Source organism: Musca domestica, unplaced genomic scaffold, assembly GCF_030504385.1.
Source record: "Musca domestica strain aabys unplaced genomic scaffold, Musca_domestica.polishedcontigs.V.1.1 1, whole genome shotgun sequence".
In the NCBI taxonomy this organism is placed as follows: domain Eukaryota; kingdom Metazoa; phylum Arthropoda; class Insecta; order Diptera; family Muscidae; genus Musca; species Musca domestica.
This window is the reverse complement of record NW_026712114.1, coordinates 38,253,435-38,271,042: the sequence shown is the minus strand read 5'-3', so window position 1 is coordinate 38,271,042 and position 17,608 is coordinate 38,253,435. Positions and strand designations below refer to the sequence as shown.

At 35.1% G+C, this 17,608-nt stretch overlaps 1 protein-coding gene across 1 annotated transcript; it reads right to left on the bottom strand.

Moving 5' to 3' along the window:
- Nucleotides 1–7,111: 7,111 nt before the first annotated feature.
- LOC101901591 (CLIP domain-containing serine protease B8) lies at nt 7,112–17,247 on the bottom strand. The gene is made up of 4 exons (XM_005185308.3): nt 16,225–17,247; nt 8,163–8,259; nt 7,791–8,089; nt 7,112–7,728 (listed from the first exon to the last, which is right to left on the bottom strand). The coding sequence occupies exons 1-4, from the start codon at nt 16,880–16,882 to the stop codon at nt 7,400–7,402; spliced, it is 1,383 nt and encodes a 460-aa protein (XP_005185365.1). The 5' UTR covers nt 16,883–17,247; the 3' UTR covers nt 7,112–7,399.
- Nucleotides 17,248–17,608: the final 361 nt, after the last annotated feature.

Here is a 17,608-nt window from a genome sequence, read left to right as displayed (position 1 = left end):
TAAAAGGCAAATCGAACGAAGATATATATGGGAGCTATATCTAAATTTTTACCGATTATCTCCAATTTCAATATTATTTGTGCAAAATCTCATCTAGATCGGGCAATAAATGCGAACTTCACTTTGTTTACAAAAATACATGGACAAACGGACGGACGGACGGACATGCCTAAATCGACTCAGAATGTGATTCTATGCAGATCATCAAAAGTAACAAATGCACAAAGACATAATATCCTGACCACCTTGTGGTGTATGGTATAATCAATAGATATTAAATGAGATCATATTTCAAGGCCAAAGCAAAACTCGTACACTTCGTTCTTCGTAAAGTATTTCTAGACATTATTATTTTGTATGCATTCCTTTACCCTTTGTATCCTATTTGGCATACTTTTAACAAGTTTTTTCGCAAAAGCTAGGTTCAATTTGTTGCCATTCTTCGAACAAAGCTTTCTTCAAGTCTTCTTTCCAAAATATGGTATGCTGGCGAATTTTTCTATTAAAATACCTCCATAAATTCTCTATGGGGTTTATGTCTGGACTATGGGTTGGTGTATCCATCACGTGGTGACAATTATATTGCAGCCATGACCGCACTTTATAAGCCTTTATGTTTCGGATAATTGTCTTGATAAAAATAATAATCTTTACCAAGGCCGAGCTTTGCTTTAAAGATTGGCAAACTTTATTTCAATATGTTAAGGTACATAGTCTAATCCATAATACCCTCAATAAAATGCAATACACCAGGTCTAGAGGCTAAAAATGAACCCCACACCCTTACTGACCCACTTTCAATCCCACGGCGGCCGGTTCTATGTGCCGGATTGACTCGGAGGCACATTTCTCCGACCAGGGGCCGCCAACCCAGCAAATACATGTTCGTGTTCGTCCATTTTTCTGAAGTGGGAGCAACGTTACCCGGAATGTTTGCTCCGTATTCTCTTGGTACGAGCCGGGATCGAGACCAACCCCGGACCATGGTTCTGCTCCGTTTGTCGTAATCGCATCCACCACAGATCGGTTTCGGTGAGATGCAACGGATGCATGGAGTGGGTGCATTTCCGGAATTGTTCCGGCCTAAACCGGATACAGGAGTATAGCGATAGGAACTACATTGCTTCCTGCTGCGTCAATGTAGACCCCAGTGAGTCTTCATCTTCGGCGTCCTCATCGCCGTCGCAATATGAGACTCCCCCGCAATCTCCTCAACAGCATTTAATTGTGATGGTCTCAGAGGTAGGATCAACGAAATTGTAAATACTGACCCACTGTAGGCTTCATATTTTTGGCAAGGAGTGCTTCATTTGCATTTCTCCATACATAAGGACTACTATCTGAACCAAATAGGTTAAATTTGCTCTCGTTCGTGAACAGCACATTCTTCCGAAATGAAATATTTTTTGATATGTGCTCATGGGAAAATCGCAATCTTACTTCTTGATTTAGCTTGCTGAATAGAGGTTTATGTCTAGCTCTTCCTCCATTGTAATTCGGCTTATGCAGCATATTTCTTTTGTTTGAGGGCAACACACTTTTCTCCTTATCAGTAATTTTTGCGAGCTTCGGTGCACTCTGCCTTAAAATATACTTCTCATAACTCCAGGTAAATATTTTATTATTTTCTACACATCCATCTGTTTTGAACCGTTTTATGATGTACTGAACTATATATCGGCCTCTATTAACAATCTCACTTAGCGATTTATGGTTTTTGTAATGTTTAATTACTAAATTTATCACTTCAACAGTGGTTTGTCCTCGTTGTCTTCCCTTTTTATACCCTACACCACATAGTGGTAAGTGTATTATGTCGTTATACATTTGTTTGTAACATGGAGAAGGAAACAAGATAGATAGAGTTTCTTTTGGTGATCAGCATAGAATCACACTTTGAGTCGATTTATGCATGTCCGTCCGTTTGTCCATGTATTTTTGTAAACAAAAAGCAGGTCGCATTTATTATTCGATTGAGATGATATTTTCCAAATAACATTAGTATGGCTCAAGGATGAACATTATTGAAATTGGTGAAAAATCGGTCCACATTTAGATGTAGCTCCCATATATTTCTACGTCCGATTTCAGGTTTATTGTGGCCCAAATGGCTAATATCAGTTAAATGAAGTGAATTTTGGCATTTCCTACCGAATTCAGCCTACAAGTATGTGCTTAAAATTTGATGAAAATCGGTTCAGATATAGCTATAGCTCCCATATATATGTTTCATCCGATTTGGTGTTTAAGTCCCTCATATTCGTAAAATGCATGATACAAGAATAATATTTGGTTCCAAATATCAGATACAGCCAAGAAATCGCTGTTTTCAATTTTATAAAGATCGGTCCAGATTTGGATATAGCTCCCATATATATCATTATCCGATTTTAGGTTTATTATGCACCAAATTGCTAATATTAGCCCAAATGGAGTGATTTTTTGCAATTCAACCGAGTTTAGCATAGAAGCAAGAATTTCAAATTGCTCCCATATATATGTTTCATCCGATGCGGTGTTTAAATCTCCAAATTTCGGAATACACAATCTATCTTAATGACATCTTGTACCAGATATCTAATAGAGCTCAGAAATTGCAATATAAACCCTTCTTTTACGAGAGCTCTACTAAATATACATAGTAGTGTAGGGTGTCGTATAGTCTGTCGCGCCCGACTGCTGAGCTTTCTTTACTAGTTTTTATACCCTCCACCATAGTATGGAGGGTATATTAAGTTTGACATTTCGTTTGTAACACCTCGGAATATATATTTTAGACCCTACAAAGTATATATATTCTTGATCAGCATAAAATTCTATGTCGATTTATCAATGTCCGTCCGTCTGTGGAAATCACTCTAGCTTCTGAACGAAATGAAGTAAGTTCAAAAACTTTTACTCAAATGTGTACTATGTCTGCAGGACTTTTGGTATTAAAAATGGGCCATGTAGGTCCACGTCTTCGTATAGCCCCCATATAACGGTACCCCCCGATATGTGGTATTTTGATAATTTTAGCGACATTATTTACCGGAATGGTTTCAAATTTGGTATTTGAAATTTGCAATAGATACTACACGACAAAATGGAAAATGGGTCATGTAGGTCCACGTCTTCGTATAGCCCCCATGTAACGTTACCTCCCGATATTCGGTATTTTGATGATTTTAGCGACATTATTTACCGGAATTGCTTCAATTTTGGTATTTGAAGTTCGAAATGGATACTACATCCTAAGACAGAAAATGAGCCATGTAGGTTCACGTCTTCGTATAGCCCCCATATAACGGTACCACCCGATAATCGGTATTTTGATAATTTTAGCGACATTATTTATCGGAACTATTTTAAATTTGGTATTTGAAGTTCGTAATGAATACTATAGCCTATGACAGAAAATTGCCTGTGCAGGTCCACGTCTTCGTATAGCCCTCATATAGCGGTACCTCCCGATATTCAAATTTGGTATTTGAAGTTCGTAATGAATACTATAGCCTATGACAGAAAATTGTCAGTGCAGGTCCACGTCTTCGTATAGCCCCCATATAACGGTACCTCCCGATATTCGGTATTTTGATGATTTTAGCGAATTGTTTCAAATTTTGTATTTGAAGTTCGTAATGGATGCTACAGCCAGTTTTTTTTGCAAGTTTCGCATTTGAATATTATAATAGCTTGTGACAAAATTTGCCTATGAAGGTCCTCGTTGTCGTATAGACTCTAATATACGGCTACATTAGGTATTTTCAACATTTTAAAGGAATTTTTAACGGATTTTATTTTTTTGAAAATTAGTAAATTTGTACCAAATGGTGAAGGGTATTAAAAGTTCGGCCCGGCCGAACTTACAGCTCTTTTACTTGTTTTAATAGTTACGTCAGTAAATTACACAACACGTGGAAATTTTTGATAAATTAGCCTTTAGAGACTTCCCCAAATACATTTTCCAACAATCGCGGGAAGTTGGACGCCGTTCGAAACAGGGTTGCCGTATAAATGTAAGCTGTACGAGCTTAGCGTTTACATAGAAATCTGGTGAGTTTTCGAATAAATACTATTATTTTGTTAAATAAATAAAAACAGTAAACTTTTGTTCTACGACTAGTTCTAGTACCCTATACACTAATAAAAATATATTTTTCTTCTGTTAGTGGATTCGATCATCATCATATATTGCATGAACAATCATATATTGCATGAAAGAAAAAATTTTTGCTGTGGACGATTTTCGCTCGGAGCTACTGTATACTCTTTAAATTTGTCACTCAAAATTTAATGTTGTGAGCCCTTGAAATTGAGAATAAACCTTTTCCGTTTCCATAGAGAAACCCACTTGGTTATAAAACTTATTTAATTACGTTCAAAATTTTCCTGTTGTGATCTTTTTATTGCGACTATTTTTTTCTTTCTTGCACTTCATTAAAATATTCGTAAATTGTTATTACGGAAGTGTAAAAAAATCACTGTAGACAAGTGTTTCCGCTTTTCGATAAACCGGCACCATTATGACCTGTTTTACCATACCTGCTCTATACGTAATTGTCTCACACAATCAATACGTGCAACACACTTCTGCTTGATAGCTTTGCTATAAACGTCGCGACGCTGAACAAAAAGTGAAAGTGTCAAATCATCTTTTGAACTTGACTTACAATTCCGTGAGACATGAGTACCCACAATGCAATGTTGTTTACATTAAACAAATGTTTTCTTGTGCTGTCACTGTGAGTCTCTCTGACAGCAAGTCATTGTTACTCTTCTGCATTCGATGTTTGTTTGGTTTGTTTACATCTATCGATCATTTTGCTAGTTTGTTTTACTTCGCTTTGTGTCATTTACGTTTTGTCATCATCATTGGCAAGACTTAAAGGCGCCAACTATTGATTGATCATTCATCGTTTTGATGGTAATAATGAAGTTAGCCACCTGGCTTGAACATATGATCATTTGCACCTAAAAACGATAATGATGATACCATAATAAATACACATACACAAGCTGTTAATCATCCATCCCAAACAATATTTGAGCAGTGTGCGTGGGGAAGTGTTACTGGTTTTGTTTGCATATGATTAGCATCTCTGCGTTTCTTTTATTTTCTTTGGGTGGACCATTTGCTGTTAACCTTGACCCAAATTGATTTGTCTAAAAGCATTTGTTTGTTATTATGGTCGCATCGCATCTTGTTAATGTTTTTGGTTATGGAAAGAAGAGAGTGTTTGAGGGGCCATGGAAATGTACAATTTTTGATATAACCTTGGGTAGTGCGTTGGAAGAGTATTTTTGAAATACCCTACACACCAATATGGTAAGGTAGCGATGAAAATTGGAATATACCCATTTGTTTAAATTAAAGGTAAATTTCGTATTTCGTAATAGATTTTAAAGAAAATTATTCATATAGTTTCTGAAAAATATTATTTTAATCTATCTAGTCATAATAATGAATTTTTAAAGAATGTGATGGTTTTTTTAAAGAACGAGCCATAATCGTTAAGGATAATTTGAGCCGAAATCACCGATTTTTTTAGGAATTGGTCGTAAGGATTTTTTATGAATACTTTTCAAGAGCTATTTAAGTAGTAACCAAAAATTAAAATTGTACGTCAAATTGAAAAAATCGCATGCGATAAAAATATGACTAAAATTGGAAACATTTTACAAAAGAGTAGTAAGATATAGGCCTTAGATTTTTTTTTTATAAATCATAAAGTGAAAAAATTGGAACGACGTAGGGAAAGAACAACAATTTACGCAGGATTTTAAATATGTAGGACTGTTTTAAGACTGGGTTTTTTGGAAACACAAAAGATCCGAAAATGTTATGTTTTATTAATGGTATAAATTGATCCTGAGGAGACAGGTTGAACATGCGGGTTTTTTAAAATATCATATCAAAACGGTATAAAATATATCGAAATATTATCACAGAAGAATGAATGGACCTCATTTTGCACAAATATTGTACATACTAAAACATGTAAGCAAGGGATATGGACGGGACATTTGACAAACTACAACACTACAATTTGCGGTAGACTAGAATGCAGATTTCACTAAAAAAAAACTTCCTCTTTCATTTCAATTTCATTTCAATTCTTGAAATAATGTCATATAGTTCGGCAAAAGTTTTATCATGGCTTTTGACCGAAACCACAAGGGCATGTAAATCGTCATAGCATCTGCCCTTTATTAGTGTCCTATGTTGTGTTAATGGGGTTTTAAAGCAATATTTCAACATTTAAATTCATCTATATAATTTCCTTTTTCTCCGATATTTGGCTATACTCGTCAACGAAATAAGTATCAATGTAAAGTTCAGATTTACACATTACATGTATTTGTGATTTCGAAGGAATTAACAATATCCGCTGTGTAGTACAGCCTAAGACAGAAAATATTATTATATTCGGTATATTGATGATTTTAACGACGTTATTCATCGGAATTGTTTCAAATCTGGTATTTGAAGTTCGTAAGGAATATTACAGCCTCTTACAGAAAATTGTATGTACAGATCCACGTTTGTGCATAGCCCCCATATAATAGTACCTCTCGTCGTATAGCCTAACGGCCACATTTTTTTTTTTTTTTGATTTTAACAGAAATTTTACCTGTTTTTATTTTTTGAAAATTGTCAAATTAGATCCAAATTGTAGTATTTAAAGCTCGACAGTCAGGAGGTACTTTTATATGGAAGCTATACCAAATTGTAGATTGGATGTAGATGGAAATATACCTAATGAAAACCAGAAGTATAAAGCATGGAACATTTTGAGGTATTGTTATATGGGAGTTACTGACCCATCTGACTTGTATAGATTATTTGAAGCAAAATTTTGGCCTATTAACAACCCAATCATTTAATTTTTTCTTGTCAAAATCGGGCCACCTTTCATGGATCTTTTTGAAATTGTTGCTTAATCCCTCAAAGTACAGAAAAATGGGACGATTTGCAATGCCTAGACCCAATAATAACTATTATGCTTTATTTTATTTATTTTAAATATTTAGCTTTATTTTAAATAATGTAGTCTCTATCTTGACCACATATTCCAAGAAAAAAAGCTTTTACATTTCACATGTATATGGGAATTATTTTATTACATATGTCTTTTTTATTCTTGAATTTGTGAGTTATACGCTAATTACATTAATATCTCAATATTTCGTACATCATACTTTAAAACTGTTGGCTAATTATGTATTTAAATTTTATTTACAATAATAAATTGAAAAGAATTTACAAGGTTACTAAATAAATTACAATCTCTTGACAATTGGAATCTCCTAAACAAATTAACAAATGATTTACTTATAAATAACAAATAAATTGCTTATAAAATAAATAATATAAATTAACAGTAAGCATCAAGTACTATACACAATTGAAAAATCACTAATCTTCGATGGTTTTTCGTATCCAATCGGTGTAGTCGGCAACATTTGTATAGACTGCCGGGTGGCCGGTGAGGCCACACTGGGTAAAGCCAAAGCTAACAATGCCATAGGTGACCCAACGCGAATGTTTTCGATCGAAAAACATTAGCGGTCCTCCACTGTCGCCGGCGCAGGTATCTTTGGCATGTTCTCCGCCGGCACACAGTTGTTTGGGGCCCAAGCGTATGCCATACAAATCCAAAACTTTGGTGCAGTTCTCACGTGGCATCAGCGGAATGCGTAACTTGAGTTTTATTGGACTGGGAATATTGACGAAATATTTATTGACTGAAAAGAAGCGAACATTAGACACGTATGTAATTTCCAAATCTCCGTTATCAATTACTCACAGAAGTCTGTTCGGCCCCAGCCAGATACGGAAAACATTTGATCCTTTTCGAATGGACTATCCTCGGTTCTGTTCGGCAAACAAATTGGCATGACAAAATGTGTAAAAGAAACTGGATTTTTGAGCCGTATCACCGCTATATCATCTAGTTTGTTAAACGAGTAGTCCTTGTAGTCTGGATGTACGGTGATTTTTTCCACACTCATGTCCATGGCTGCATCGGCACAACTTAAATAGTTTGGCTCTTCGATGCAATCCGGTTCGGTCCTCACATTGAATTCACCCAGACGCACATATTTTCTGCAATAGCAAAAGCATACAGGAAATTTAGATGAAGTGACTCTTAATATTGGCAATAAACTATACCGCTTACAATCCCTTTTTCTCACGATAGGCCTCACCATTAACGCAATGCGCCGCTGTTAGCACGTGACGATCATCAATTAGCGCTCCACTGCAGCCATATTCATCTGAAATGAGTGATAAAGATGTTTTAGACAATTGTCAGCATAATACAAAAGTTCAAAACAAGTAAATTGAGCGCTTTACGAAGACGTATACTTGCACAGACAATTTTCTGTCATAGACTGTAGTATCGATTACGAACTACAAATAACAAATTTAAAATATTTCCGGTGAAAAATGTCGCCTGAATCACCAAAATACAGAAAATAGGGAGGTACCATTACAGGGGGGCTATAGCAAAACGTGGACCTTCATGATCCATTTTCAATACCAAAAGTCATGCAAATATAATATACATTTGAGTAAAATTTTATCAACCCTCTTCATTTTGTTTGTGATTTCCACAGACGGAGAGACGGACATCGCTAAATCGACATAGAATTTTATGCTGATCAAGAATATATATACTTTGTGGAGTCTAAAATGTATATTTCGAGCTGTTGCAAACGGATTAAAAAATTAATATAGCCTCCATACTATGGTGGAGGGTATAATAAGAATCAGTTCAGATATAGCTCCGATTTATATGCCCGATAGATATAGATATAGATAGATATAGCTCCCAATAGATATAGCTCCGATTTATATGCCCGATTTTAGTGTAAATCCTTTCAAAGTTATAACACGCACAATATATATCGGTGAAATTTGGTACTAGAGTTCACATGCTTCATAAAAATTTTAGTCGAAATCGATGAAGATATATGTTATATATATATGTATAGATATATGTATATAAAGTTTTAAAATATTTTTATCATCGGCCTTCCTTTACTAAAATTAGATAAAATGCTACACTTGAACATATATACTTAAGGATGTCCCTAAGGATTTAGTTTTAGAAATATTTTATAAAAGTCCTTAAGAAAAAACAGTTAACAACGATTAGCTCGGCAGATTCGAAATTTCTATAACCTACACCATGTGAATCCATGATTTTGGCCATAAAACTATATGGCTATCCTTGCAATCCCTAAAATATGAAAACAGGTGCCATTATATGGGAATTGTACCAAAGTGAGGACTTTCATTAAATATGTGTTGAATATGTTGATTTGGATGAAAATCGGGGTCGAAATCTTCAAAATGGCTAACATTCGGATGAACCTATATTTGGGACTTGTATCTAAATCTGAATGTTTATATATTGTTTAGGTTAGGTATGTGAATAGCCAATATTATTCAAAATTCTTAATTAGTTAAAGCGATTAAATTTAGGGGATGCTAGACTTATATCTGCAGGGAAAATAGACTAAATTAGCTGCCTCCCTCTGGTGCTTCTCTCAGATAATGCCAACAAAAACAGAGTATAGCTAACACAGAAGGAATGGATATCCGTAATGTTTGAATTTTAAACAGTAAGTGTTTTCTAAAATTTTAATCTAAATATATAACAGAAAGTGATGTCATTCACACCAATTCGGAAATGTCTTTTGGTTTGGTTGGTTACATTTTGTGATATTTATACCCTACAACACTATATATTGATTTCCACGAAATATTGATTTCCCACATAGGAAAGTATATATTGGTCTTCCTATCTCGCCGAGCTGAGTCGATCTAGCTATGTATGTCCGTCCGTCTGTCCATGTTAATTTGTAATCAAGCTACAGGTCGCAATTATGAACCGATCCTCACGAAATTGAAAATGGAGGTGGGGTTAGGGTCAGAACAGAACCCTATTGTTTTTGAAGAAATGCACCAAAAACAGAAAAATTTCCTGATTTTGCAGTTGGTCTGTAGGCCACAATTATGAACCAATCGACGCGAAAATTAACATGGAGTTAGAGTTTAGGAGTGGGCTGAAACCTACCAATTTCATCGATCATCGGACAATAATTAGCGGGTAAAATAGACCCAAACTTTTATGTAAGAAAATAGGAAATCTCCACCAAAACGCGAATATTTTCAATCCCAGAAAAATAAAAAATACATTAAAATATTACTTCTGACCATTACAGTGATGCTAATAGCCAAGAAATCGGATATATAGAAATCGGATATATGTAAAAGAATTGATCTTATTTATTCTCCTTATACATCAAGAACCGATGGACCGATTTTCACAAATCCCATCAATTCGGAATGGTATCTTGCCACAAAACGATAAAATCCAAGAAAATGGAGGAAAAATATACCAATAAAAAGTGAATATCTTTTGTCGATTTTTTTCAATTTTTGTCATATTTTTTATCCCTTGCGATTCTTTCAATTTGACTTACAATTTTGAATTGTAAATTTTCTAAATTTTTACACCCACCAACACTACGTTTTGAGGGTATTATATGCGTATCGCAATTATCGTCCGATCCTCACGAAATTTTGCATGGGGGTAGGGTTAGGGTCAGAATAAAAGCCATTGTTCTTAAGATGTACATATTGAGGCGCAAATGGACGCGGAATTTCGCATCAGAAGAGAGTTAAGGACAGGGAAGAAGTCTAGCATTTTGGATGACCATTGAATTTTATTTAGCTGTAAAATAGACCATAACTTTCGTGTGAAATTGTTTTGAATACTTAACAACACTACGGAGTGCGTAAATATTGGCCAAATTCTCCGGGTCAAAAAACTAAGGGAAATCTTTGGGCGTGGCTCTTTGACATTTTTTGTTTTTTTTTGGATTGTCATCGGATAATATTTATCGAATTGATAAACCATAAGATTTATATAAAATACGGAAATGTTATTTTAACCGCGAATATTAACCTGCTAAATTTCCGTTGCCGTTACATTGATATTCAAGATATCATATATTTAGCATACCATATACATACATTCTTATATGTTTGGTAGGCCGCATATAACTCAAGAACGGCAGGAAGATTTTGACAATTCTAAATATTCAGAATGTTCTATTGGCAGAAAAAATGAAATATGCGAAAAATGCATCCAAATGTATACCCTACAACACTATGTGTTAGGGGTATTATAAGTTTGATTGAGACAAAAATTATGTAACACCTCGAAATATTGGTTTCCTACATAGGAAAGTATATATGGATATTCCTACATCCATATCCGAGCTGAGTCGATCTAGCTATGTATGTCCGTCCGTCCATCTGTCCATGTTAATTTGTAATCAAGCTACAGGTCGCAATTGGGGCCCAATCTTCATGAAATTTAGAACAGAGGTGGGGTTAGAGCCAGAATAGAAGCCTATTGCTTTTGGAGATGATCGCATACTATTTAAAATAGACCAAAACTTGAAAAATTTCCTGATTTTGCTGTTGCTCTACGTGTCGCAATTATAGACCAATTAACGCGGAAGTTAGCATGGGGCTAGAGCTTAGGGCTGGACAGAAGCCTTCCAATTTTAATGGTCATCGGGTAATATTTAGTGGGTGAAATAGACCATAACATTTGTGTTAAATAAAAGTCAAATTCTCCATTAAACCGCGATCATTTTTAATCCCGGCGAAATCACAAATAGACGAACAGGTTAATTCTGACCGTTACATAGATGCCGACAGTAAATATAGGATATAATATATACAACGGAAGGAGATGTTAGCTAGATTGCTTATATCTCAAGAATGGCTGGATCGATTTTGACACATTTTATCAATTCAGAATGCCCTTTTGGCATAAAAGTATAAAATCTAAAAAAAATCGCATAAAGAGATGACAATAATGATATTTTTATTTTTTCTTAATTTTTATCGCATGCGATTTTTTCAAATTGATAAATTTTAGGAGATTAGAGTTTAGGACAGCGCTGAAGTAAAATTTTTCCTAAACGAAAGTAAAATTTTTCCTCTTTGCGGAAGAGCGAATTTGGTATTTGACGTAGTATATTCCTGTTTCTAGTCGTTCTAGTAAAGTCAAGGATTGACAGTAAAAACTTTGTTAGCAAATGTTTAATTTTGTCTTACGTCAAATATTCTACGATCTTGATCGTTAGCTTTAACAAATTTCTAAATTTTGTAAATTCAATAACGTGATCATGCCTAGTTTTTTTTTTTTTTTTTGATAAAAATGGAAAATGCAATAGTTTTTCTTTCTTTAGCACTAGAGCTACGTGAAATTCTTCGATTCAATTTTTAATAGTCATGACTACATTTCATTTTTTAAAAGAATTTCCTTTAAAACAGATTGTTCATACAATGTTTCATTGGAATTGTTTTCCCAGAATGAGACAAGCCTTTAGCTAAAAAAAACGGCAAGAAGTACACACATGTGCAAATATTTGATTCATTTCAATGGAAATAAATATATATTTCATAAATATTTTTTTTCGATCTTTTTAACTTAACGTGTGATCAAATTCCTGTCGAATAAATTAAATATTATGTTGAACACATTCCTAGAGTCAATGTTTCATATGAAAAACATATTTTGATAGGAAATGCAGACATACAGCTACGCAGAACACACAACAAATTAATTAAAAATTGACAAACAGATTTGAATTTTCACATAATTAACAACTAGACCGTGTTACGCAGCAATAACTGAGTTACTGTATGAGTCCATTGACGCATTAAAAGGTAATGTGAACAAACTAATTTCAAAATTACCATTTGGATTAAAATAATGGGTTATTCCATAAAAAATAAAAAGCAAAATAACTTTCTTTGCGCATTTCCAAGTAATGTGTAACGTCGGCTTAAAATCCAACCGTCCGACTTCAAAACCGAAGGTTGGGATCTGCAAATTTTTAACACCCTTCTTCTTTGGGTAAAGACAATATTTTTATATAAAAGTATCTGAATTCAAACGAGTTCTACTTTAAAGTACAAACACCAGTAATGCTGTTTAATTTTTCAAAAACCCTTAAAGTGGGTGTGGTGTTATATGGGGGCCATACCAAAACGGGAATCTCTATAGACAATTTGGTACTTCAAGGATTGTCATCTACCAAATCTTCTTTAATACTAAATTTGAAACAATTTCATGGGCAAATGTGACTAAGATTGTAAAAATACCGAGTATCGAAGGGTATCGTTATATGTGCGCTATGGGAAAACGTGACCTAAATATTGAATGTTCTGCTAGCGGCGCTAGAACACATTATAAACTGCAAATAACAATTTTTAGACAAATCCGTGGAAAAATGTGTCAAATCATCAAAATACCGAGTATCGGGAAGTACCGTTATATGGGACCTATACATACAATGTTCCGCCACCGGAGCTAGAACCTACTATGATCTACAAATACGAATGTTTAGATAAATCCATGGAAAAATGTTACAAAAATCATGAAAATACCGAATAAAAGGAGGTATATCAACACGGCTATATCAAAACGTTGACAATTTTTTAAGCTCTACGTAAAATAATGTGGGCTTTGGCAGGACTATATGACATGTTCAATATGGAACATGTCATATTGCTGCTCTCTCCCAAAGAAAGGTATTTAACATAGTATCAACCTCTACTTCATCAAATAACACCTATACTTTTTTTGGAGATCCTATGTTTTTGGAAAATATTGGTTCCAGATCTATGGTGGTTATTCGAAAAGAGGAGGAATTTGGCTAAAGACTTGCTTTTATAATATTGAGATGATGGATGTTTCTTAGTGGAATTTTTATAAAATTTAAAAGGGCTTCAGTACTTTAATCCTAATTGTAGTTTTGTAGGGCATCAAATGGTCGACCTCGACAAACTTTTTTGCTTACTTTTTTGTTTATTTGTTTATATGTTTTCTTATTCATGATATGTTAAAACAGTTTTTATACCCTCCACCATACATAGTATTGAGGGTAAATTAAGATCGTCATTCCGTTTGTAACTCATCGAAATAATAATTTTAGACCCAAAGTATATATATTCTTGATCAGCGTAAAATTCAAAGACGATTTAGCCCTGTGCCCTGTAATCACGCTACAGTCAAAACGAACTAAGATAGGAAGCTAAAATTTTGCACAGATCTGTCTTTTGTCTGCAGGCAGGCCTAGTTCGAATATGGTCCACGATATCGTAGAGCCCCCATATAACGGTACCCCCGATATTCGGTATTTTGATGATTTAGCCACATCTTTCAATGGAAATGTCTGAAATTGTACACCAGGAGTTCTTTATGAGCACTTTAACTCCTGATAGAGAATTGTATATATAGGTCCACCATATAACGGTACCTCCTGATATTCGGTATTTTGATGATTCCAGCCATTTGTTCAATGGAATTGTCTGAAATTCTACACAAGGAGTTATTTGTGAGTACTTTACCTCCTAAACAAGAACTGTCTATATAGGTCCACAATATAATATATCCACCATATTACGGTACCCCCGATATTCGGTCTTTTGATGATTTTAGACACATTTTCAATGGAAATGTCTGAAATTGCAAACAAGGAGTTATTTGTGAGTACTTTACCTCCTGAAAGAGAATTGAATTGTCTGAAAATTCTCACAAGAAGTTCGATGTGAGTAATTTATTCCCTAGAAGAGAATTGGCGATATAGGTCTACGATATATTATAGCTATATAAAGGTACCCCACGATATTCGGTATGTTGATGATTTCAGCTAAATTTTTCAATGTTAAAATTCACAAAAGGAGTTCCTTGGTAGTATATTACCTTCTGCAAGAGAATAGACTATATTGGTCCACGATACTATATATATCCCCTATATAACGGTTTCTCCCAATATTCGGTATTTTGATGATTTTTGCAATGTTATTCACCGGAATTGTTTCAAATTTCGTATATAAAGTTCGAAACAGTAACTACAGCCTATGACACAAATTACTTATGCAGGACCACGTCTTCGTATAGCCCCCATATAACGGGTTTCATTTGAGCGATATTTTCCGGTAGAATTTGTTTGAAATTTTTCAAGATTCTTTCAAATGGTGGTGGGTACAAAAAGTTCGGCCCTTTTTTGTTATTTTTTATTAATTAAAAAACGACGAATATGTAATAATTGTGTAGAATTTTTTTTCTTTCGTTAAAATCCAAAACAAGATTGGGAACATTACATATCAAAATTACACTTCTTTAATTATAAACCAGTAAAGAATGTCCTAAAGTCGGGCGGGGCCGATTTTATGATACCCTACACCACTTTGCTAATTTAGTTGAGCTCCACTTAATAATTAAAAGTTTTTTTGGGAGAATTCAATCATACACGCTATGATTATAATTATAATTTAAAATTCAAAGGACTAAATATGCCGAAGCATTTGTATCTTTTAAATTCGGACTTGTATTGCCCATTTGGTGCAAAATTAATTTGAAATCAAATAAAGATATATATGGGATCTATATCCAAATCTGAACCGATATCGATAAAATTTGGCAAAGATATTTCTGAGCTGTATTTGATATATTTCCCTGAATATCGTTGTTACGGAGTGCATATTACGGCTGTGGGTAACAAATAAAACAAATCGGATGAACAATATATATGGGAGCTATAGCTATATCCGAACCGATCTTCACAAAATTTGGCATTCTACCTTCTAGACTCAATTCGGTCGTAAGTGCCAAATTCCATCCCATTTGGACAAATATTAGACGTTTGGTGCACAATAAAAGGTAAATCGGACGAAGTTATATATGGGAGCTATATCTAAATTTTTACCGATCATCTCCAATTTCAATAGGGTTCGTTCTTGGGCCAAACAAATTTTGTTTGCAAAATTTCATCTCAATCGGATAATAAATGCGACTTGCATTTTGTTCACAAGAATACATGGACAGACGGACGGACAGACGGACTGACATGCATAAATCAACTCAGATCATCAAAAGGAACTATGGGTCTATCTCGTTTCCTTTTGCCTGTTACAAACATATGCACAAAGACATAATACCCTGACCTCCTTGTGGTGTAGGGTATAAAAAGGCACTTATATCACTATGGAAAAAAATTCGGTCTGAAACAATACTCCCTTCTTCATTAAGTCATTCACCCAAATCCAAGGACTAAGAAAAATCGATCCGCTCAGTAAACAAGGTTGTCCAACTGAAGTCACCAAATTGACAATATTGACATATAAATCGAACAAACACTCACTTGTATTGTAAACCAATAACGCCAACCATGGAAATTCGTCCAATTCAGCTATTTCACCACCATATATCCGATGTGTCACCTGTTTGCCACATTCATTCCATAAATTAAATCCTTCGACTGGTTCCACCGTCTGTATGCGTCGTTTAAGTTTCTTCTTTTTAAAACGCGCCGTGGCATCCTGGAAACGACGATATTCGAATTTTGTAAACCGCAAACTAGGATAACGATAATCCTGCCCGTTGGCTGTACAGCAAACTAACGGCTCTAAGTTTTCGCGACTCTCATCGAACGATATATTGCTGACACACTGTACTTTTTTCAGGAAATTCACTTTTTCCGCGGGTAAATTTGTTGAGTTTCGAACTTGTAAATAGGCTGTGCATTGACTGACTTTTAAACACACACCCGGTTTATCTTCATTCGGTATTTCGCAAGATATTGGACCCGGATGGTCTTCATCGTCTTCTTCGCCGGTGTTGCCGAGAGACGACACTGCGGAGGCTGAACTTGTATAGACAACACGTGATGCCGGGGACATTAGATCATCCTCATAATCGGAGATCGCGGGTGTTATGTATTTACCGCCACACTGGCAATTTGCAACTAAATTCACTAAAATCAACAGCAGTATTGCCAAATTGCGACACTTAAGGAACATGACGTCTGCTAATCGCGCACGCACTGTGTCCGATCGGAAACAGAGAGGGGAAATGCAGCCGCAGAATTACCGTTAAACAATCGAACGAACAAACAAATAAACGATCGTTTATGGTTGAATTGCAATTGACACAAATAATTTAAACACTTGTGATTAAGTTTATGTTTTTTTTTATTGTCGTCTGCTTGCCGTCGGTACGTCTGTCCGCCTGCTGCATTCACAAACGAAAATGAAAACGAAGACGAAATTAAAATTCACTTCACCGTCGAGACAACATAACGCGACAACGTACCGTTTGACTATGACGATCGCGAGCCATACGAAACAACTGAGCCAACAGCTGTTGTTAATCCCACACGAGGTCGGTCGGTCGGTCGGTGGTTTAAGCCATGTCAAAAACAAATGCAAACAAATACTTACTCAGCGGCATGAATACGAACAGTGCTCAAGTTGAACCTTCGGTGTTTGGTTTAAAAACAAATCAATGAACAGTGGTGGATTTTTATACCCTCCGCCATACTATGGAGGGTATATAAACTTTGTCATGCCGTTTGTAATTCCTCGAAATACTCATGTCAAACCCAAAAAAGTATATATACAGGGTTGCCCATATTCGACGGACCCCGGAAACAAATTCTTCAGAAAATCGATTGTTATGCGACTTGTGTACGGTGGAGCGCCGTCTTGTTGAAATCAGAGCTACCTCATACGCTTTCGACGAATAAT

What these genes read in the sequence shown, in the direction of transcription:
- LOC101901591 (XM_005185308.3), bottom strand. Translation starts at nt 16,882, where the DNA reads ATGTTCCTTAAGTGTCGCAATTTGGCAATACTGCTGTTGATTTTAGTG. An exon ending in GTTATTGGTTTACAATACAA is followed by an intron (nt 8,260 to 16,224) that starts GTGAGTGTTTGT and finishes CACTCATTTCAG; the next exon opens with ATGAATATGGCTGCAGTGGA. An exon ending in TATCGTGAGAAAAAGGGATT is followed by an intron (nt 8,090 to 8,162) that starts GTAAGCGGTATA and finishes TTGCTATTGCAG; the next exon opens with AAAATATGTGCGTCTGGGTG.